At 30.2% G+C, this 23,329-nt stretch overlaps 1 protein-coding gene across 10 annotated transcripts in view; it reads left to right on the forward strand.

Moving 5' to 3' along the window:
• LOC143047412 (mitogen-activated protein kinase kinase kinase 15-like) overlaps positions 1 to 23,329 on the forward strand; it is a 95,651-nt gene that overhangs the window by 57,998 nt on the left and 14,324 nt on the right. For 2 of the 10 annotated variants that reach the window (XM_076220443.1, XM_076220442.1), the window contains exons 28-34: positions 860 to 949; positions 1,855 to 1,869; positions 2,521 to 2,595; positions 9,207 to 9,269; positions 12,010 to 12,066; positions 14,353 to 14,527; positions 17,476 to 17,541. In XM_076220443.1, the coding sequence (XP_076076558.1) occupies positions 860 to 949; positions 1,855 to 1,869; positions 2,521 to 2,595; positions 9,207 to 9,269; positions 12,010 to 12,066; positions 14,353 to 14,527; positions 17,476 to 17,541 (541 nt within the window). The remainder of the gene's footprint in view (positions 1 to 859; positions 950 to 1,854; positions 1,870 to 2,520; positions 2,596 to 9,206; positions 9,270 to 12,009; positions 12,067 to 14,352; positions 14,528 to 17,475; positions 17,542 to 23,329) is intronic. The other 8 variants (XM_076220444.1, XM_076220446.1, XM_076220448.1 and 5 more) reach the window with 8 other exon arrangements.

Below are 23,329 nucleotides of genomic sequence, written 5' to 3' on the forward strand. Positions count from 1 at the left end.
TTAATTATAGTACATGTTGCATGTATAATATAGGTAAAAAATATACACAACTGTACCAGGATAAGATAAGGGTTTGAGCTCCTGCTAAAATGTTAACCCTGCCACATTCTATATCTGCCTGTCCAAAAATCAGGAGCCTGTAATTGATTGGTTGTTGTTTGTTGCTGTTGTTCATATGTGTTGTTTGTTTATTGTTTTGTACAGTTATAGTAAGTAGTGTTACGTTGCACCACCGTCCATGGTTAGGGGAGGGTTGGGCACCCACTTACATGTTTAATTTCTGTATTATTTGGTCTCATTGGCAATCATACCACATCTTTGTTTTTTAATGGGTGATTGTAGAATGTAGATAAACTAGATATAATAGTTGTCTTGTAGATACTTAATCAAAATTCCTGAAATGACAGAAATGCTGATTATCAATTGTAAGAATTTAATTGGCAGAATAATCTGTGCAATATTATTTTTCAACTACTTGCTCAACATGGGAAGGAAGTATTGCTGCCCCTAATTCGCCGTTTCAGAATCTAATTCAAAAGTGTACACCAAAACATTGTGATTGGTTTACTTGATAAACAATGGAAATTCAACCAATGTCGTAACGTTATTTTCATTTTGGTGTACGAACAATGAGATTACTCATAGTCCTTTAGATTCTGAAAAGACGAATTGGCATCATTAACTGAAAATATATGTTTTAGTTTATTTAATTTTCTTTTCTTATCACAATTTAACTTGACAAATAAACACATGATGATATTTTGCTGATTTAAAAAAAAAAATTAAAAAAAAATTCTTGGCACATAAACAAATACTTTAACATGTTCTATTTCCTGCATGTATTTTTGTGTATTTACAGTCGAGACACCAAGAATGGGATACAAATGTCCTGCAGTATGGAAAATTTAGACGACCCTGATAATAATCCAGAATTCTTCGAAGATGAAAGGTACGGAATTTATTCTCAATAGCTTCTCATTGTTTTCAACATTTTTGATGAATTTGTTGATAATTTGATTTGTGTGCAGTGTAAAAAATCCAAAATTTGAAGAATGCTTGTGTTTTGTTTACTAGCGCATTTATCATTGAGTTTTGATTTGTCCAGATATTTAAGGGCCAATTTTTTTTCCAAAGACCAATTATTGTTAATAGTCCTAATCTTGATATTATCAGAAGTAAAGGTAGCACATATGAATATTAATCAATATACTGTAAAGTCAGAAATAATTGCATGCATTTATTATTGTGATTTTGTCATTTTAGACTCGTATCTGATTTTAATTTTTGCAATATTGTGAAAAATCCTGTTTAATTCATATAAAAAAATTCAAAAGGGAGTTTAAATTATTGCGATTATAATCCTGTCGCATTTTTGCAATAATAAAAACATCATAATCATTTCTGAATTTACAGTATTTTAACTTTTGAAATCTTTTCAGATTTCTACAAGGCCTACTCCAGGCCAGGTAATCTTTTTTTTTGGAAGTGGAATGGCTATACTCAGATTATTTTTATATTTTATTTAGCTAAGTTCTGCCAAACTCATTTTCATCTTTTGATTAGGTAAAAGGTTTCAAAATATTTTTTTGAAGTATTGTTTTTAGTTTTGAATCCTGTTTTTTCTTTATATTCAATACTAGAAGCAACTAACATATGCTTAAGTTGAAAATATTGAAGAAAAAAAAAATGGTAACATTTTGATAAAAATATAGTAATTGAAAAGTTATATATTTATATTTATAGTCCAAAAGATTGCTTCTTTTTTCAAATGTCCTTCAAAAGTCTCCAAATTATTCATTATACATTTTTCGTATTTATAGTTTAATCAATGTGTCTTTTTATGTGTAATTTCAGTGAATCACCTACCAGGTACACAACACATATATCACACGCTAACATTTTATTTATTTTTTATGTGTATATAGAAAAGTGTCTGTTTGAATTTAGTTGCAGCTAATACAAATTTATTTTATTTTCATCAGCTTTTTTGCTGTTTTAGTTGATGTTTTTTTCAATCCAAATCTGTTTGAAAAGAAAAAAAGTGCATGAGTTCATATCTAGTGAGAAAACTTTTAGTGTTGTAAATAATTCTAGACATCAGGCATGATTTAATGTAGTCCGTTTCATTACATTTTTAACATCAGATGCAAATTTTAAACACTTACAAAATTGTTGCATTTTTATAAATAAATTTAAGATTTTATCACAAGGCACAAAAAATTAAGACTTTTTGTGTATTAGTTCAAAATTGTTAGTTTGTTGAAATTAGAGGTAGGAATTTTTACACTGCTTAAGATTGTCGTATTTTGATAACCAGGCATGCATTCTTTAATTAAATCTAAATGCCTGGATACTGCCTCTTCTCTCTCTCATTACGGATGCAAAATATGACCTACCTACTGCTAGATCTTATTCTCTTCACTTCTTCACTGCTTTTTGTATTCTTTTCCAAAATATCTAAATTATATAAACATTCCCCTATCTGTCTACAGTAATGTATGTAAATTAATTATTTTTTAGTACGGAACCTAAATATCATCGTTCTCGTAGCCTCCACTCTGGTTTGTTAAATATAACTGATGCAGATCTCGACAGGTAGGTTTAGTACTGTGTTGATATCCCCCACGCTTACAATGTCTAGGTTTGGTTGGTAAAAGGTGTTAGTAGTATGTATTTTGTCACTACAGAGCCTTCTGCACATGTGCATCATTTTGGAATATATATCAAAATTTGGCTTTATGTTTATAATATATTTTGCACACAGCATGCAAAGATAAAAGTTTCTGTTTTAATTTACCATTGCACTGTAAAATCACTATATGTTTTCTGGTCTGTGCGTCCGTCCGTCCGTCCGTTCGCCCGTTCGCTTCAGGTTTAAGTTTTTTGGTCAAGGTAGTTTTTGATGAAGTTGAAGTCCAATCAACTTAAAACTTAGTACACATGTTCCCCATGGTATGATCTTTCTAATTTTAATGCCAAATTATAGGTTTGACCCCAATTTCATGGTCCACTGAACATAGAAAATGATAGTGTAAAGTTTAGGTTAAAGTTTTTGGTCAAGGTAATTTTTGATGAAGTTAAAGTTACATCAACTTGAAACTTAGTACACATGTTCCCTATGATATGATCTTTCTAATTTTAATTCCAAATTAAAGTTTTGACCCCAATTTCACGGTCCACTGAACATAGAAAATGATAGTGCGAGTGGGGCATCCGTGTAATATGGACACATTCTTGTTAGATATGAAAATATTAAATTATTTTGCCCATGCAGAATAGATTAATAATTGTTAAAGTGTACTTATTTTCATTTTTCACATCGGAACGTGTGATCCTAAAATGTCTTCAAAAATTAATCCAGGATTCTATATATTGGTCACCAATATTGTTTACTCAAGTAAAACCTGAGTGACACAATATAGTTATCAATACCAGGGATTTGAAACTCCAAAAGACTTGCCAAGAGTAATTTCCTATTCACAAAGTCTTATTTTCTCTCACAATTCATTGTAAAAGACTTAATGAGCAATATGTTGAAAATATCATTAAAATTGGTTTTTACTGGATTTTATGTAGGTTTTGATTGATTTTTTGGGGTGATTTTCTAGGAATAAAATTTGTTTTACAAACAATATTAATATAAAAACCTATTCAGCTTTGATAGTGCATTTGGTATTTACTGCGATCTCTTTTGATTAAATTGGTGGAAAAGTTTCTTGCGGATTATCTCCCATGTTTTTGGATTACCTCCCATGTTTTTCATTTATTTTATATATTTCCTGTCCAAGAAAAATTATAGCTGTTGATAAAAACAAAATGTATAACTTATTCCCACCATTTTTCTTAAAAACAAAATGTATAACTTATTCCCACCATTTTCCTTAAAAACAAAATGTATAACTTATTCCCATCCCTTACTACTAAGCTAACACACAACAATCTTAGAAAAACTTATCACATGCCAAACCTAGACATACAAAAGTTCCTGTCTTTAGAATTTTATTATTTAGGTAGTAGTATATTGATGAATTTATATTTTTAATAAACTTTTTAAACCTTTATTTTTAAATTACATTTATTCCGTTTATTCCTGATTTAGAACCAGAGATGCATATTGAATATCGTTTTAACTTTCTTTACTTCTGCATAACATCATTTTTAGCATTCATTTTAGCGTAGAATAGTTCTTCCTTTGAAACCATAGCTTATATATGGTAGTGGTATGCAGTAGTGATATGCTTAGTAGATTTATTTTTTGAATATACATATATTGCATTTTGTATCATACTTATTTTTTTAATATACATATATTGCATTTTGTATCATACTTATTTTTTGAATATACATATATTGCATTTTGTATCATACTTAACATTCACTTAATTTTGCTTTTGTTTCCATTCAAGTTTAAAAATCATCATTAGCATGTTGTATATTTCTTCTTTAATAAATTAACATTTCCTATGTATTGCATCAATTTTCTGCCAACTTGCGTAAAGTTAAGTTTCTTTGTGACTACTTTTATTTTCAGCTGTTGTTGATGTCTTCTTTATTTTTTGATTGATTTATTTTTTTCGTAATTTATGTACAGTATTTACATTTTTTTTTTTTTTTTTTTTGAATATATTTTTTTTTTAAATTGTAAGATTTGTTAATTCCAGTTGCCCTTGAGTTACTTTGAATGAATTTAATGTACAAAGCTAAATGCTATGTTGTGGAGCTGGTTAGTAGTGGGATTATTAGGTGTAATGCCAGTGGCTTGCTAGGAATATTAATAGCTGCTAATTCAAACAGACACTGACAAACACTTAAAGAGTTTGAACCGTGCTTTTTAAATTTCATATGCGTACAAAGGTTGTACTGAATTTGCATGAAATATTTACCACAAGGTGTTTCGTTGTAAAACATCAGTCATTTATAATAATGAATCATTAATACTTTGAAAACTATTTTTACAATTTACATTCCCCATTAAAAAGCTTGTCGGGAGAGCAATAAAAAAAAAACGCCAAAATTATCTGTATCGATATAAACAGGTTATTTTAACACTAAGATTTTTTTGCATGCATTTATTATTTGATTTTTGAACCATGGAAGAAAAATGCAAAATATGTTACTGCAATTTCATAAAATGCAGTATAAAAAAAAAAATTATACAAAAATTTAAGTCTTTAAGTTTGTATTTCTGCAAAATTTCTTAATTTACAAAGTAGAGAAATATATTTTTTCATTATTCGGAAATACATAAAAAAAAAAATGGTGCACACTGTTAAATATCTCGCTATATGGATAATTCATTGTGCACCACATTTTTTATGTTATTTCTTCATAGACATAAAAAATATATCAGTCATTTCTAAATCAGTAACAAAAATGAATATAGTACCACTGCACAGATTTACGGTATTTTCTTAGTAGTTAGCATTACAGTGTAAGGAATTTATAATTTGTCATTGCGTTTTTTTTTTGGAATGATTTGTTATTTAGCTTATGAATTTTTGTGTTATTTTTGCATAAACTTGGGCCTTTTTGTGTAAAACTTTGATTTTGACCAAAGCTATCTCCATATTTTTTGGTGGAGAAAGCCAGTGTTTGATTTTCAACATTGTGGATTCAACATGGTGGATTCATCATTATTCGTTGGAAACCAATTTTCACTGATTTCATCACCACAAATTTAAATATTTAACGAATTCATATTTGCCTTTAGAATATATACAGACTTTTGGAAAACAACAAAAATAAATTAATCCACATCATATTAAATTTGTTAAAAACATTGTACAGTATTATAATTATACCATGCAAAAAGTCAATAGATATGCAAAAAAAAACACAAAGATTCAAGTGTTTAGGTAATTTTGTTTATTTTATGTACATGTTTTGATTTTTACTATGATTTTTTAAGTTATCTCTAATGTATTTTATGGACAACTGAAGGTGGAGGGAGTTTCTTCTTCTTCTTGTGTGAAAAATGTGTGTTCTGTCCTTTCTTTCACTTCTTTTTACTTCGAATAAAAAGGGATTTTCTAACACTTTTTAATTATTTCTTTATTAGTGACTCTAACTCACACCAAGTCAAGGAGTCTACTTTGCTATATTCATAATTACTCTCATGATGTCTTTAGCTCATAATAGAGTTACTAAAAACAGATTGTAAAGTTGGTTTCATTAGTGGAGTTTAAATTTTGTGATTTACAGGTCTAGTCTGTTATTAAGGTTTTGAATTTACATTTTTCTTGCCCCCTGATTCTGACCCTCCTTTCAAAAGATAAAATTTGATCATAGGAATATTTAGTGGATTTTATTTGAATCATGAAACAAGCAGATATTTTCCACTTAACTGTATAGTAATTTGTTTATGACTAGTCAGTAACCATGCACAGAGGGGGTGAAGGGTGCCCAGGCCACTCTCCCTATTGTTAAAATGGTTGATTATATAGGGAATGACTGGAGCTATTCCCCTCTTAGGCAGTCAGTGAGTCCCCCTTTATGAAATTTTCTGGGTCTGCCACAAATCATTTTCTATTTATGTTTATCTATAATTCTTGTTGTCCATAAAATGCATTTAAAAATCTGTGGATATATAGGATATGGAAACACAGCAGAATTGTTTGAATATTATTTGAAATTTAAATTTATTGAAATTTTAATTGATTCAAATTATCAAAGTGTTGTCTCCACTATCGGTGCTCTTAAAAAAAGATATAACTGGTAACATGGTGCGTTTCCAATTACTATGTATCCAAAGAAGAGGACTGTTCCATATATGTGATGACATAACACTTACAGAAGGCACTATGAATATAATAATAATTTCTTTCAACTATTTTTTTTAACTTTTTTTTTCACGATTTGGGGGGATGCATAACATAACTGCGTACTATACAGGGCCATATACGGTAATTGTTATTCCATCTTAACAAGGAATTATGTGCCTATATCTCCAGAAAAGATTCCAAATAATATGATACAGTGTTTGGTCGTGTATAGTCCACACTTTTTTACACAAAATATGTAGTTGGTACAAGGGGTGCAGATCAAATATTAAATATTGTAAATATATGTCTAAGAATCAATCTTCACATCAACAAATTTGTAATTTCTCCTATTTCTACTTCAACTTTAAGATGGAACAAAAATATTAAAAAGGATATTTGACTCTGCATTCTGTGGTGTTATGTATGCTTTAATTGGACAGCCAAGATTTATTTTATATGTTGTGGTATTCAATATTTCATAGCAGTTTTACTCCTTTTTCGCTTGATTATTATTTTGTTTTGTTTAGTCTTATGATTTTCAGTTTGCAAATATTTTTTTCATACAAAAATGTAAGAACACTATAACTTAAAAGTAGCATAGTTTACATGTTACTGGTTGAATTCAACAGTCAGGAAATAATATGCCCCCCAAAAAACCTACATACTTGAAATATCTGGACAGTTTATCTTATAATAATTTTTTTTCCGATATTGCAAAAAGTAGCTGAAAATTAAAAATAATCACTATCCAATATGCTTGTACTAAAGCATCTTCCTATAGTGTGGTGTGAAATTTTCTAAATTCAGGCCAGTGGAGAATGGTCGTTGTTAACCCTTATTCATTTTTTCCGGAAAAAAGACATGCTTGGATTTTAGTTTCCAAATTAACAGTTCTTAACACTTTATAATAAATTTGTGGTTTTAATATATTGCATAAAATTATGATTTGCAAATCAACCATCATGCCACCCTGATTTTGCATGAAATAACAAACTGAGCAGCTGGTCAAATTAAAAAGGTCTTCTATAGGGATGTTGCTTATAAGGGGATCTTTAGATTATTTTTTGAGTTTTTTTATACCCCACCTACGATAGTAGAGGGGCATTATGTTTTCTGGTCTGTGGCTCCATTCGTCCGTCCGTCCGTCTGTGGTTCCGTTCGTCCGTCCAGGTTAAAGTTTTTGGTCAAGGTAGTTTTTGATGAAACTGAAGTCCAATCAACTTGAAACTTAGTACACTTGTTGCTTATGAGATGATCTTTCTAATTTTTAAGCCAAATTAGACTTTTGACCCCAATTTCACGCTCCACTGAACATAGAAAATGAAAGTGGGAGTTTCAGGTTAAAGTTTTTGGTCAAGGTAGTTTTTGATGAAGCTGAAGTCCAATCAACTTGAAACTTAGTACACTTGTTGCTTATGATATGATCTTTCTAATTTTAATGCCAAATTAGATAATTACCCAATTTCACGGTCCATGGAACATGGAAAAGGATAGTGCGAGTGGGGCATCCGTGTACTTTGGACACATTCTTGTTATGACTACATCATCAGCTGTTATGATATATTGCTTGTTTGGATATCACCTAGAAAGTGTATGCAGAGAAGTTTTGATATTCATGGTCAGCAGAGGGAGGGGTACTGGCATTTATATAGACAGCCCCAATCTACAAGATACCTACTTTATGGTTTGTTAAGGTGGTACCTAACACCTTAACTAAAATTAATTTGGCTTGTTTAATTTTCTTAAAATTTTGACAAAGTATTTACTTTGACCCTTTGTCAAAAATACAAAAATTTGAACCAACCGTTTAATCAGAAAAATTACACTGGTTATATAGTAGCTTGACAAACACTTATTTTGATCATTGAGAAGCTTAATATTCCCTTGAGAACACAATGTCATTAAAACGTTCTGCTGATTTTACAGAGTTATCTCCCTGTAGTGTTAGGTACCACCTTAATTGCATTGACAGAGTCCAGTAGAATCAATGTTTTATTTTTATCAATAATAGAGGGTAGCATTTTTGAGGGGCATCAGTTAGGAAAATGTGGTAAATTATTTCATACTGTAAATCAACTTATTTTGCGTCTACTTTATTTCGCATTTATCCCTTTCTAGCCCAATTTGCAGCTATTTGATTTCCAGATTTTCAAATGAACTTTCTGTAATTCGACCAGGAAAGATCCAAGTTTTAAAATTTTGCGATGATTTATATTCACATTCTTTTTCTTTGTGTGAAAATAAATCAATCATAAACATTAGTTGTTTTTTTTACAGTAATTGCTATACTACAGAAACCACCTCATCCTTCTATTAATTAATAAAAAATATTTATAAATTACCAGGATTAACTGCTATGAAATTGATACCATGTTAATAATAGTTTTTAGTTAGCACGCTTTATTTATGAATCCCTGCAACAAGGTTTGGCTACTTTATATTCAGGAATCTTGGCTTTGGTTTTCGTCGTCGGTCGGGTTCAGACAGCCGGTTTTTGTACATGGCACGGTAAGTAATCCTACACTCACCTATACTAACCACTGCTTATGCTTGTTTCGGCTAATTAATATCTATTATTAACTATTTACTAATTGATAAAGACGATTCTCATGTTCTTGGCATAAAGGTGTAATTTGGATAAGGGATTTAATAAAACTGAGCATGATATTATTATGAAAATAAAGTCACTTGTTTAGATAATCATTTGTATAATGTTTTTTTGCATGTAAATATTAACATACATTGTAAAAAAGATTAATTAAAGGCTGAGCATGATATTACTCAATTTATTTCACTTGACTGGGCGGAGTTTAACCAGTTCGCTAATAATAAACCAGTCCATCTATAGGTAGGTGTTTTAGAATAAACTCATCAATGAAATGTCCAGTTATTCTTTTGTAAATTCCATTGATGACACTGATAGGTGATTAGTAATCAGTGATAATTATAATGGCAATCATCCTTATCAAACACATCTTCAAATAGACTGTCCTTATCCAAATTCAAACGTAAGCTCTGCCCAATCAGTTGAAATAACATTGGTAATATTAATGATGAAAGTAAAACTTTAGTACTCTAGTTTAACATATTTAGATATAATGTTGTTTTAAAGAGGGGAAACAGTAAAAAGAATTAACATATGCATTAATAAATAATCAGTGATAGAGTTCAGTATCAGATTAATGGGAGTCTAAATGATTAAGACGTCTCCGATGGCTTTTTTAATTTTTTATTTGACTCTTTCCAAAATGGAATCTTTTAAAAATAAAATTGAAAAATACCTTCAGTAGACGTCATGATTTTTTGGGCGAGGTTGATCAAAAAAGGGATATGAGAAATATTTAAAATGTCCTTCTCATTTAGCTTTCGGCGAAAAGAACGGTATATTTTGCATGAGAATGCTGGATGTCGTAACTCACTGCCTGCAATATAACATCGAGCTTCACACGATTATACAGTCAGAGGTCAAAAGTATATCACACCAGAAAGAAATTTTATATATTTCATAAAGAAAATCTTTTTTTTTTATTAAATTTCAAAAAATATATCAAATCTGATTTTTACAAAATATTTAGCGGCATTTTCAAACCATGAAACACTTTTGACCTTTGACTTTAATTTCATGACAATAAGCTCAAGTTCAATGTTTGCATCTCTGTACTCAGGAATAGACATGTTATCTCATCATGGTATTCTTTATTTTTTTTTTTATTTACCAGTGACTGTTTGTAACAGCACAAATTATCCAATGAATATCATCGTTGTATAATTCTCAAATCACTTGACAACTTTCAGTAAAATTAATACCTTTAATGTTATTTCCAAAGTGTTTGTGTTTAGATGTTATGGTTACAAATGTATAAGTATTTTAGTTATAAAAAAGATTTCTGATTATAGTTTTAAAACAATTAGTGCCTTTTTCATATTATAGTAACTAATGTTTTCATTTCAGTTTAAAACAGGATTTTAAGTTTGCAAAAATCTTTAATTCAAATTATTATTCTTGTAAATTTTGATATTTCATGAGTCTACTGTTACTAAATAATTATTTTGTTCACTAGCATAAAGAATAATTAAAACATTTGATCAGCAAGCAGCTTAAATGCTTGCTTTTATCACAAAGTGAGGAAAACACACTCCATTAGGCATATCTATATATCCCCCTTAATGTTGTAATTTTAATGTTGTTTATTTTAAATTTCATGTATTTTATTGTCTGCACTGAAACTAATTTAGTTTAATATTAAGTTTGAAATAATAATTTTAAATATAAAAGTAGTAAATCAGAATTAAGGCACTGGCTACGGTTACATTGAAATGTAACAATACATAAAAAGTTATTGTTACATTGAGAAGCAATTATTATTGTTACATTTGTAATTAATCCACTCCTTAACCCAACCCTGCATTGGGGCAATTAGTCAACAATGTTACAATAATTTTATTATTATTTTTACATAAAAAATGTAATCGTAGCCAGTGCCTAGAATTAAATGTTCCATGATTTCGTAGACATTAATTATCATTATGGTTGATTATATTATTCATATCATATTGAAACACAGATGTTTGTATGAATAGCTACCATTTTAAATGTCACAGGACTAGAACTATGCTGGAAAAAGTTCAGTTTTATTCAAGTTTTAATTTCTTAAGATAAAATATTTAGCATATTTTTATTATAACATGACTCATACACATAATTTTATTGTTATTAATTCATAAAAAGATCCAAATTGATGTTTCAGCACCATGATAAAGCATAGTTTTAGTCATGTGACCTACAGCATTATACAAAAGTTTCTGGATTTTTAGCTTATTAAAACTTTTCAGAAGGAAAAGTCCACAACCAAAATAATATGTGGTTTTAAGATAAATATTAAAAAATCAGCTGATACAATTCTCCCTTGCAGAATCTAATGAATTCTGGGTAATATTTTCAAAAGCATAATGGAAATTCAACCAATTTCGTATCTTTATTTTCATTTGGTGTAGGAACAAAGAGATTCTGAAAAGGCGAATTACAACCATTGTCAAAACACGTAAAGTTTAAATCCTGAATGTGGTTGATATATATTCGACTTTGCTTTAACATTTCAAATTTTCGATAAAAAAAAAAGATAGCTTTAAGATCCAGAAAAGTTTGATGAAATGTTTCATCATTACTTATTATAAGTTTCAACATTGTATCATAAATCATTTATATGCATTTGTTTGTCATATATCATTGTTCATGTCAAATTTTCAGGTCACCTTCCCCCACTTCACGACCATGTTCCCCTAGTACACTAGATGTTTACTACAGGTAAATCTTTGTTGTCAACACAACTTTCTGACTGTTTACACTTTTCTTTTTGTCACTTTTCTGATTGTGTTTTATACTGCTAAAAGGATTTTTAAATCAATTTTTAATAACAAAAATGAAAAATGAAAATTTTTCCAAAAAAATATTAACAGCATGAACTTAATTTATGTTGACAAATTTTTGGGTTAAAAATTGCAATCAAAACCCATATATTACTCATTGGCCTGATAGGTTTATCTTTCAAATGTCATTCCTACCTGGAATAGGGATCCCAGTTACTGGATACCAGTACACAATAATAAAGTCCATTCATATATATATATATATCTACCATCTTTTATAGAGGGGGTATTGTGATGACAATTATGTTTTTGGCAGTCTATTATAATTATTTAGTTGATTATATAGGTAATCACTGAAGCATTATTGGACCTGATGCAGTCAAATGTAAATGAACCCATTATGAAAATATCTTGATCTGCCTCTGAATTCCTATCAAAATTTGAACATCTAGATAATTTCCATCCATATACTTGAACATCTAGATAATTCCCATACATTTGAACATCTAGATAATTCCCATACATTTGAACATCTAGATAATTCCCATAGACTTGAACATCTAGATAATTCCCAAACACTTGAACATCTAGATAATTCCCATACACTTGAACATCCAGATAATTCCTATAGACTTGAACATCTAGATAATTCCCATACACTTGAACATCTAGATAATTCCCATACACTTGAACATCTAGATAATTTCCATACACTTGAACATCCAGATAATTCCCATAGACTTGAACATTTAGATAATTTCCATACATTTGAACATCCAGATAATTCCCATACATTTGAACATCTAGATAATTACCATCCATATACTTGAACATCTAGATAATTTTCATCCTATACACTTGAACATCCAGATAATTCCCATACACTTGAACATCTAGATAATTCCCATACACTTGAACATCCAGATAATTCCCATAGACTTGAACATTTAGATAATTTCCATACATTTGAACATCCAGATAATTCCCATACATTTGAACATCTAGATAATTACTATCCATATACTTGAACATCTAGATATTTTCCATACCTTGAACATCTAAATAATTTCCATACACATGACTATCTAGATAATTTCATACATTTGAACATCTGAATAATTACTGTACACTTGAACATCTAGATAATTTTCATGCACTTAGATTTAAACATCTACATAATTTTCATGCACATTTTAACACTTTCTTTTGAGGTTTTGTGGAGATTCATATATTTGTTTAAGCTAACATGGTGACTTTGAATTTAAGATATGTGAATAATCTTGAACATTATACTGTTTATTTGATTTTATGTTTAAAAAAAGCAGCATCCTTTTAGGAAAAATATTTCAGAAGAATTTTATGTGTTGCATGTTTTGTTTTGTTTTTATTTTACAAAGACAGTTTTGTAGTTACTATTTCAAACAGTATGAAATTTGAATGGCTCTCAAGATTATTCCATAGATTTCATATGCTTTGTATTATTGGGTGATATGATATTTTTTTGCCAATATCAGTTTTAGTTTCACAGAAGATGGTTATTGGATAATATATTAAGTACATGTACTACCTTTCAGAATAAATATACTGTGTATTTGAATTAAAATCCATTTTTAATTGTATCATTTATTTACTTGTAGTTAAAATAAAAAATGCTGATTTTTAGTTTTGTTTGAAATAAGCATTAAATATAGTAGATGAATTTTAAAATTGATACAGCTGAAATATTACAATTATTTAAATAAGTTTTCTTGCAAAATGAAACCTATTTACCTGAACTTTGCATCGATAAGTTTGGTTTTAATGCTTAGCTCTAGATAAGAAAATGTGTAAATGCATGAATATTTTGTCTTGAAAGAAACAAAACAATAAGTAAGATTTTTTTACAACCATGAAATGTATCGAGCTTGAAATATTTACAAGTATAGTAATGTATGACAAAGTGGATGTACTAACAATTTATTCACTTTTGTAAACATTAAATTTAAAATTAAATTCCTTTTTTTTTCTTTTTTTATGAACTTATATTACATAAGTTAACATTTCTTTTTTTTAGAAAAAAACATTTTGTTTTTATTTTTATGAATTTTAGAACTTGTAATACATCAGTTTAAATTCCTTTTTCAGAAAAATCCCTTTCGATAAAAAAAATATGATGTCTTCTTTTTGTGTAATGTATTGAAATTTTGTCAAATTTCCAATTTCTATGAAATATGTATAATTTCAGTTCTGAGCCAGGATTAGCACTCACTTCCAGTTATTCCAATCTGTCCCCTGATGTCAGTGAGGGGGATCACAGTTCTGTAGATAGTTCTGGGAGGGATGGTGGATTCTATCTTCTACGGAAAGATTCAGAAAGACGTACTACATTGGTCCATATATTGTCTCAAGATATTAATCAGGTGAATTCTTATGTAAAACAAATACAGTCGACTCTCGTTATCTCGAAGTCAGCCGGACCAGAGAAATATTTCGAGATACACGTAGTTCGACTCAAACGAAAACCGGAAGTTTGACAGAACAAGGGACACAACTCTTGCTTAGCTTGGTAAAGCTAAAATAAATCCGGGTGAATATGGGAAGGGGATCGATATTCTGGTATCAGATCGATGTATTTGTATGTCAAGGTCTTTCATTATCATAATAACATTATTTTTACTTAATATTCAATTGTTTCAGTTACAATCTTTTCCCATGGCTTTTATCCGAGAGAATAATTTCCAATCGATAGTTCCGTTATTCAGGTCGTTTATAGTTGACAAAATTGTTTATTCTCGGATACAAGAAACTTTAGAAAATTTAGATTCCTCTTCATTTTGTTTTATCTCACTCTTTCTTTTCAAAAGAAAATACAACAAGATTAAAGACGCCGATTAAGTAGATTTTAGGTGATCATCAAAGGAAGTCATAATCCTTACTTTATACACACCCAAGCTCATTAGTGTAAATTACTATTAATTGTTTTGTAAACATTTTAAATACTTTTTCATGAACATTAATAATGCATCACTAATTATTTATAAAAAATCTTAGGTAAACACTCGTGGAAATAGCATGTCATAAATCAATACAGTGGTCAGTGACTGGAAATTTAATTACACGTGTATTGTCAGATTAACTGTTCAATCCATTTAAATGCCGGAGGTCATGTTTTGACATATGTGTATTAGTTCGAGATAAATAATGAATTTTTAATGCTTTTGTTAACCTTGGGATCGTAAATTTAGTTCGACTCAACCGAAATTTCGACTCGTCCAATTTCGAGTCATCAGGAGTCGAATTACATACATTTATATGGAACAAAGTTTGGAACCACGTGCAAACTTCGACTCATCCGAAATTTCGAGTCAACCGAGTTCGAGACAATGAGAGTTAACTGTACTGTAAATTCAGAAATTATTGCGATGTTTATATTGTTGCGAAAAATGCGACAGGCTTATAATCCCAACATGAGGGATCAGTAGAAGCCTTTGGCTTATGTAACGACCAGAAGATAAAGGTATAAAAGGTATAATTTAAACTGGCAAGTTGACATTTTTTATATGAATTAAAAATGGATTTTTCTCAATATTGCTAAATCTTAAATCGCATTTTAGTCTCAAAAGACAAAATCACAATAATAAATTGCATGCAATAATTTCTGAATTTACAGTATCAGTTTGAGGAGACCTATACATAGCTGCTGGTTGTTGGCAAACATCTTTAAATAGATTTAAGAATTAAATTGAAGAAAGTTATTGTTCCCTTGAGTTCAGGAGGTCAGATATGATATTTTTTACTAAAGACAGTCATATATTTAGAATTTAGAAATTTAGAAGTTTAGATAGTCGAGGAAATATATAATGCACTTGATAAAATGGTGAAATCTGTCACTAAAGGGGACATTTTGGCCCCAACAAACTAGTTTAACTCTGCCACATTCTGTATGTGCCCGTCCCAAGTCAGGAGCCTGTAATTCAGTGGTTGTCGTTTGTTGTTGTATATCATACTTGGTTTTCATTCATTATTCTATGTTTTAATCAGGTTGTTAGCTATCCTTGTTTGAATTATTTTACATTTGTCATTTCAGGGCCTTTTATAGCTGATTATGCATTATGGGTTTTTGCTCATTGTTGAACACCATACAGTGACCTATAGAAGTTAACTTCTATGTCCTATGGTCTCTGGTAGAGAGTCGTCACTTTGACAATTATACCACATTTTCTTATTTTAATGCCCCATTTATGGGCATTATGTTTTCTGGATTTTGCGTATGATCATCCTTCTGTCCATCTGTCCTGCTTCAGGTTAAAGTTTTGGTTAAAGTTTTTGGTCAAGGTAGTTTTTGATGAAGTTGAAGGCCAATCAACTTGAAACTAAGTACACATGTTCCCTATGATATGATCTTTGTAATTTTAATGCCAAATTAGAAATTTCCCCCCAATTTCACGGTCCACTGAACATAGAAAATGATAATGCGGATGGGGCATCCGTGTACTTGGGACACATTCTTGTTATATCTTAGGATATTTGCTTTGCCAGGACAATTGTTACAGAGTGAGAGACGGGGAATTGCTGTATAATGTTCAGTTGTTTGAGTTTCTTTTTACATATATAAATGTATGTACTTTAATGTCATCAATGTATTTATGATAGAAAAAACACACCAAGAGATGTAAAATATTACAGCTATAAGTACACCTGAACTTAAATTTTTATAATGCCCAATCTAGAGGCATTACGTTTTTATGCCCCATTTATGGGCATTATGTTTTCTGGTCTGTCCGTCCGTTCGTCTGTCTGTCCTGCTTCAGATTAAAGTTTTTGGTCGAGGTAGTTTCTGATGAAGTTGAAGTCCAATCAACTTGAAACTTAGTAAAAATGTTCCCTATGATATGATCTTTCTAATTTTAATGTCAAATTAGAAATTTTATCCCATTTTCAAGGTCCACTGAACATAGAAAATGATAGTGCGGATGGGGCATCCGTGTACTTGGGACACATTCTTGTTCGGTCTGTGCTGTGGTTCATCAGTCTGTCCATCCCGCTGCAGGTTAAAATTTTTGGTCAAGGTAGTTTTTGATGATGTTGAAGTCACAACAACTTGAAACTTAGTACACATGTTCCCTATAATCTTTCTAAATTTTATACCAAATTAGAGTTTTGACCCCTATTTCATGGTTCACTGAAAATTGAAAATGATTGTGAAAGTGGGGCATCAATGTACTATGGACAAATTTTTATTGTATTTTGTAAATACTGCATTTCCTGAAATAACAGTATTTAATCTCAACTTAGTCTGTTTGTAAATAATTCACATTATGAATACATGCAATAATTTGTTATTTAATAGTACGAAATCTATTTTTAGATATGTGATATGTGGTTACAGATGTTACACAAAGATGCTACGATATCTAATCCTAAACTGACTGTGGTAAGATTTTATATGTTTAATCTCAGCATTAGAAGATCTTTTAAATGTTCAAAAATATTTTACCTGCGTGTTAAGGAAGGATGTATACTGTTTTACCTCTTTCCCATAAAATTCCGTCAAATTTTTCTTAGGAACTAGAAATCAGTGCGTTTTGAATTTTTATAAGTCTGTATAGGACTAAAGCAGAGTAATAAAAGTAAGCAGTAGCTCAAAGTTTTACTTTTTATTACACATTTTTAGCTCACCTGGCCCGAAGTCGTCCGTCGTCGTCCGTCGTCGTTAACTTTTACAAAAATCTTCTCCTCTGAAACTACTCGGCCAAATTAAACCAAACTTGGCCACAATCATCATTGGGGTATCTAGTTTAAAAAATGTGTGGCGTGACCCCGCCAACCAACCAAGATGGCCGCCATGGCTAAAAATAGAACATAGGGGTAAAATGCAGTTTTTGGCTTGTAACTCAAAAACCAAAGCATTTAGAGCAAATCTGACATGGGGTAGAATTGTTAAACAGGTGAAGATCTATCTGCTCTGAAATTTTCAGATGAATCCGATAACCTGTTGTTGGGTTGCTGCCCCTGAATTAGTAATTATAAGGAAATTTTGCTCTTTTTGGTTATTATCTTGAATATTATTATAGATAGAGATAAACAGTAAACAACAATAATGTTCAGCAAAGTAAGATTTACAAATAAGTCAACATGACTGAAATGGTCAGTTGACCCCTTTAGGAGTTATTGCCCTTTATAGTCAATTTTTAACCATTTTTCGTAAATCTTAGTAATCTTTTACAAAAATCTTCTCCTCTGAAATTACTTGGCCAAATTAATCCAAACTTGGCCACAATCATCTTTTGGGTTAGTAGTTTGAAAAATGTGTCTGGTGACCCGGCCATCCATCCAAGATGGTCGCCATGGCTAAAAATAGAACATGGGGTAAAATGCAGTTTTTGGCTTATAACTCAAAACCCAAAGCATTTAGAGCAAATCTGACTGGGGGTAAAATTGTTTATCAGGTCAACATTTATCTGCTCAGAAATTTTTAGATGAATCAGACAACCCGTGGTTGGGTTGCTGACCCTGAATTGTTAGTTTTAAGGAAATTTTGCTATTTTTGGTCATTATCTTGAATATTATTATTGATAGAGATAAACTGTAAACAACAATAATGTTCAGCAAAGTAAGATTTACAAATAAGTCAACATGACCGAAATGGTCAATTGACCCCCTTAGGAGTTATTGTTCTTTATAGTCAATTTTTAACAATTTTCATAAAATTTGTAAATTTTTACTAACATTTTCCACTGAAACTAATGGGCCAAGTTCATTATAGATAGAGATAATTTTAAGCAGCAAGAATGTTCAGTAAAGTAAGATGTACAAACACTTCACCATCACCAAAACACAATTTTGTCATGAATCCATCTGCTTCCTTTAATATTCACATAGACCAAGGTGAGCGACACAGGCTCTTTAGAGCCTCTAGTTACAAATACTGGGGCACTTTAATATATTTCCTACTTTGGTATAGGTATCTAGATATTTGGGTTTTGAGGTATGCCCTTATTATACACACTTATTATACACACTTATTTTGGAACTAAGAAATCCTTTTATTTACAGATTCTTTTCATGGTCTATGATTGTTCAAGTTAATTTTTATTTTCAACAAAACCATACCCTTATAACCAGTTTCAACATTGTTTGATAAATGTCAAAAAACTTCATTCAAATTTCATAATTTTGAGTAATATTTCAGATGCGTATCATGAAACTGGTAAATTAACATGCCTTGCTTGATAAAAAGTATGGAATTTTATTTGTGTAATCTGGAGAGAAAAAAAGGCAGAGCTTATTAATTGGGATGCCTTTTTCTATACAAAGTTACCGGAAATGATTAAATTCAAAAATAAATGAATGGAAAAACAAAATCATTGTGGAATTTTTATACGTCCGTCAAAATTTTGACGGGACGTATTATGGTATACAAATGTCCGGTGTCCGTCCGTCTGTCCGTCTGTCCGTCTGTCCGTCCGTCCGTCTGTCCGTCTGTCCGGCGTAAACATGTCGCACCGTAACTTGAGAACAATTTATCCAAATCTCATGAAACTTAAAATAGTTGTTTCTTATGATGGTCAAATGATCTGTATACTTTTTGGTGAAAATAAGATTTAAACTTTTTGAGTTACGGCACTTTGTAACTAAAACATGGGTGTGTTTTTTTTCACATGTCGCACCGTATCTCAAAAACGTTTCTTGATTATTGCTTAAAACTTTACACACTTCTTAGTTATATTAATCTTAATATCTGTATACTTTTTGGTGATGATTCAAAAATTCATTTTTGAGTTTTTGAGTATTTTATAAAAAAGGGGGAGGGTTTTTTTACATGTCGCACCGTATCTCAAAAACGATTTATGATTATTGCTTAAAACTTTACACACTTCTTTGTTATATTAATCTAAAGATCTGTATACTTTTTGGTGATGATTCAAAATGTCATTTTTGAGTTATTGAGTATTTTGTAAAAAAGGGAGAGGGTTTTTTTACATGTCGTGCTGTATCTCAAAAACGATTTATGATTATTGCTTAAAACTTTACACACTTCTTTTTTATATTAATCTTAAGATCTGTATACTTTTTGGTGATGACTCAAAATTTTATTTTTGAGTTATTGAGTATTTTGTAAAAAAGGGGAGTTTTTTTTTTTACATGTCGCACCGTATCTCAAAAACAATTTATGATTATTGCTTGAAACTATACACACTTCTTTGTTATACTAATATAAAGATCTGTATACTTTTTGGTTTGATTCAAAATTTTATTTTAGTGATATTTGTAAAAAAAAACAGGGTGGGTGGGGGGGGTTGGGGTGTTTCACATGTCCCGCCGTGTCTCAAAAATAATAAATGGTTATTGCTTAAAACTTCCTCAGAAACTATTTATGATTATTGTATAAAACTTCCACACAAGACGTCGGGCGTATCATGCGCTCATGGCGCAGCTGTTTATTCAAATTATTTTACATCTGAATTGTGAAAGAAGTAGCGTTTCCATTGTTGTTTCATTTGGTATTTAAATAACATGTAATATCAGTTTAAGGTTAACGTAAATGTATCTTCAGTATGAAACTTAAACGATGAATAGCTTTTTTTTTTTTTTTAAATTTATACTTTATAGTGAAAAGTTGGTGTGGTTGACCTATAAAGTAGCCACCCAACTGTAAACCTGTTACATATGATCTACTGTAAGTTCATAAAATCTTTTCTTTAAAGCACAAAATAAGTTAAACCTAAACTCAACAAAATTAAAAAAGATCCCCCCTAAAAAAAAGCATGAGGGGCTATGGTTATAAAAGCATGACAATTATAGAATAACTAATCAAAGAATTCAAATTCAGAAAACTATTGAATGAGTGACTCATTACTTCAATGTATGATGTCAATGATATATTTTTGTAAATTTCCTTGTATAAATAAGGTTGTTATTGTTGACATTTGAATTGGTTCACATTTTTATGTCAGGGAGTTTGTAGCTGACTGTATGGTCTGGCTTTTTCTCATTGTTGAAGGCCTTTACACATAGTGACCTACAATTGCTTACTGTCATGTCATTTTAACTTTGGTAGATAATTCTTTCATTGGCAATCATACCACATCACATTATTTTTTATTTTGTTTGATTTTCTTTCTGCATTCATGTCAAAACCAAGGCTTGTCTTTTATTTACATTGACAGCCCTGATTGTTTACCCTCTTTTCTGAATTGTTATTGGCTTGATGAGTTTTCAGGAGAGCCATAAAAGCTTAAAAGAGTCTCTTGTATCAATTTTTTTTGCATGCTATGTATGTCAGCATCAGATATTTGTTTTTTGTATTGAAGTTTTTAATGAATTTCAGATTATTGAAATAAAGTATACAGATCTATACATACTGTAGGGCTTTGGAACTTCTTTTTTGTCGAGCCTTCGACTTTAGTCGAAAAAGCGAGACTAAGCGATCCTACATTCCGTCGTCGTCGGTGTCGTCGTCGTCGGCGGCGTCCACAAATATTCACTCTGTGGTTAAAGTTTTTGAAATTTTAATAACTTTCTTAAACTATACTGCATTTCTACCAAACTTGGACAGAAGCTTGTTTATGATCATAAGATAGTATCCAGATGTAAATTTTTTAAAAATAATATTCCATTTTTTCCGTATTTTACTTATAAATGAACTTAGTTTTTTCTGCGGGGAAACATTACATTCACTCTGTGGTTAAAGTTTTTAAAGTTTTAATAACTTTCTTAAACTATCCTTGGTTTGTACCAAACTTGGACAGAAGCTTGTTTATGATCATAAGATAGTATCCAGAAGTAAATTTTGTAAAAAAATAAATCCATTTTTTCCATATTTTACTTTAAAATGGACTTAGTTTTTCTGCAGGGAAACATTACATTCACTCTGTGGTTTAAGTTTTTAAAATTTTAATAACTTTCTTAAACTATCCTGGGTTTGTACCAAACTTGGACAGAAGCTTATTTATGATCATAAGATAGTATCCAGAAGTAAATTTTGTAAAAAGATAACTCCATTTTTTTCTGTATTTTACTTTTAAATGGACTTAGATTTTCTTCCAGTTAACATTACATACAGTCTACAGTTAAAGTTTTCAAAACATTTATTAGATTCATTAACTATCCTAAATTTTTACCAAACTTGGACAGAAGCTTCTTACAATCATAAGATAGTATAAGAGGAATATTTTTATTGATTTTTTTCCTCATTTTTGTTGAGCCTGCGATTTACAGCAAAAGTAGGCGAGACACTGGGTTCCGCGGAACCCTTACAAATTTTTATTTGAATCTGTATATATTGTTTCCTTTTTGCAAGTAAGAAAAGCATAAAGTTTTTTTTTCTAAATAAATGAGCTAATATATATTAAAGCTTTGGTGAAAGGTAATAAAGCATCATTTGTAAATGCTTGAATGGTGAAATATATAAGATGCAATTACACCTCTGTTGAAAGGTCTTTTGCATAGCCCTAAGTTTTTGAATGAAAGGAATAATTAGCTCACTTTTTAGGTCCAGCAGTTCACTCATTGTCATCTATCACATAAGTTCAGTTGTCCACTTATGACCTTGTATTGCAAGTTTGACTAATGTATCATTACAATGGGTATATTGCTGATAAACTGAATATTATAAATAAACATGTACTGACAAAAGTCAAATGTTAAAAATAAATGTTTTCTTTAAAGGAGTAGGTTCAGTAAGACCCCTTTTTGGCCCCAAAATATAGCAGTTTTAGAAAATTGTGAAAATGTAATCGTTAGGATATTTATTGAAAAGTAGAATACTTCTGCTACATAAATATGGGCTGTTTTTGACAATACAATGCACATATATCGGGTACTAGTATCCTTTAGGCATGCTAAATTACTGAAATCTTCACAATTTTAGCATTTTAGTTAAATTTTAGACGGTTTCCGTCTTAAATGAAGGTGGCCGCATTCGTGTTCATTCATAATATTGAAATGTAAGTTGTATTTGATGATAATATATAATATATATAAAGGTTGAGGATGAACACGGATGCGGCCACTTTCATTTTTGACAAAAAGCATCTGAAAAGTGACGATTTTTGGCATATTTGATAGATTTTTCATATTTAAGCATGAATAGGAGCGTTTTAAATGACTTAATCAGTTAAAATCTTTCACATAAACTAATTGAATCAATTGTAATAGACACTTAAGTGTTTAAAAAGTGTATGAAATCTTTCGTTAGATGAACTTGAAAATTGAGGCCG

The sequence above is a fragment of the Mytilus galloprovincialis genome, chromosome 10, assembly GCF_965363235.1.
Source record: "Mytilus galloprovincialis chromosome 10, xbMytGall1.hap1.1, whole genome shotgun sequence".
Taxonomy (NCBI): Eukaryota; Metazoa; Mollusca; class Bivalvia; order Mytilida; family Mytilidae; genus Mytilus; species Mytilus galloprovincialis.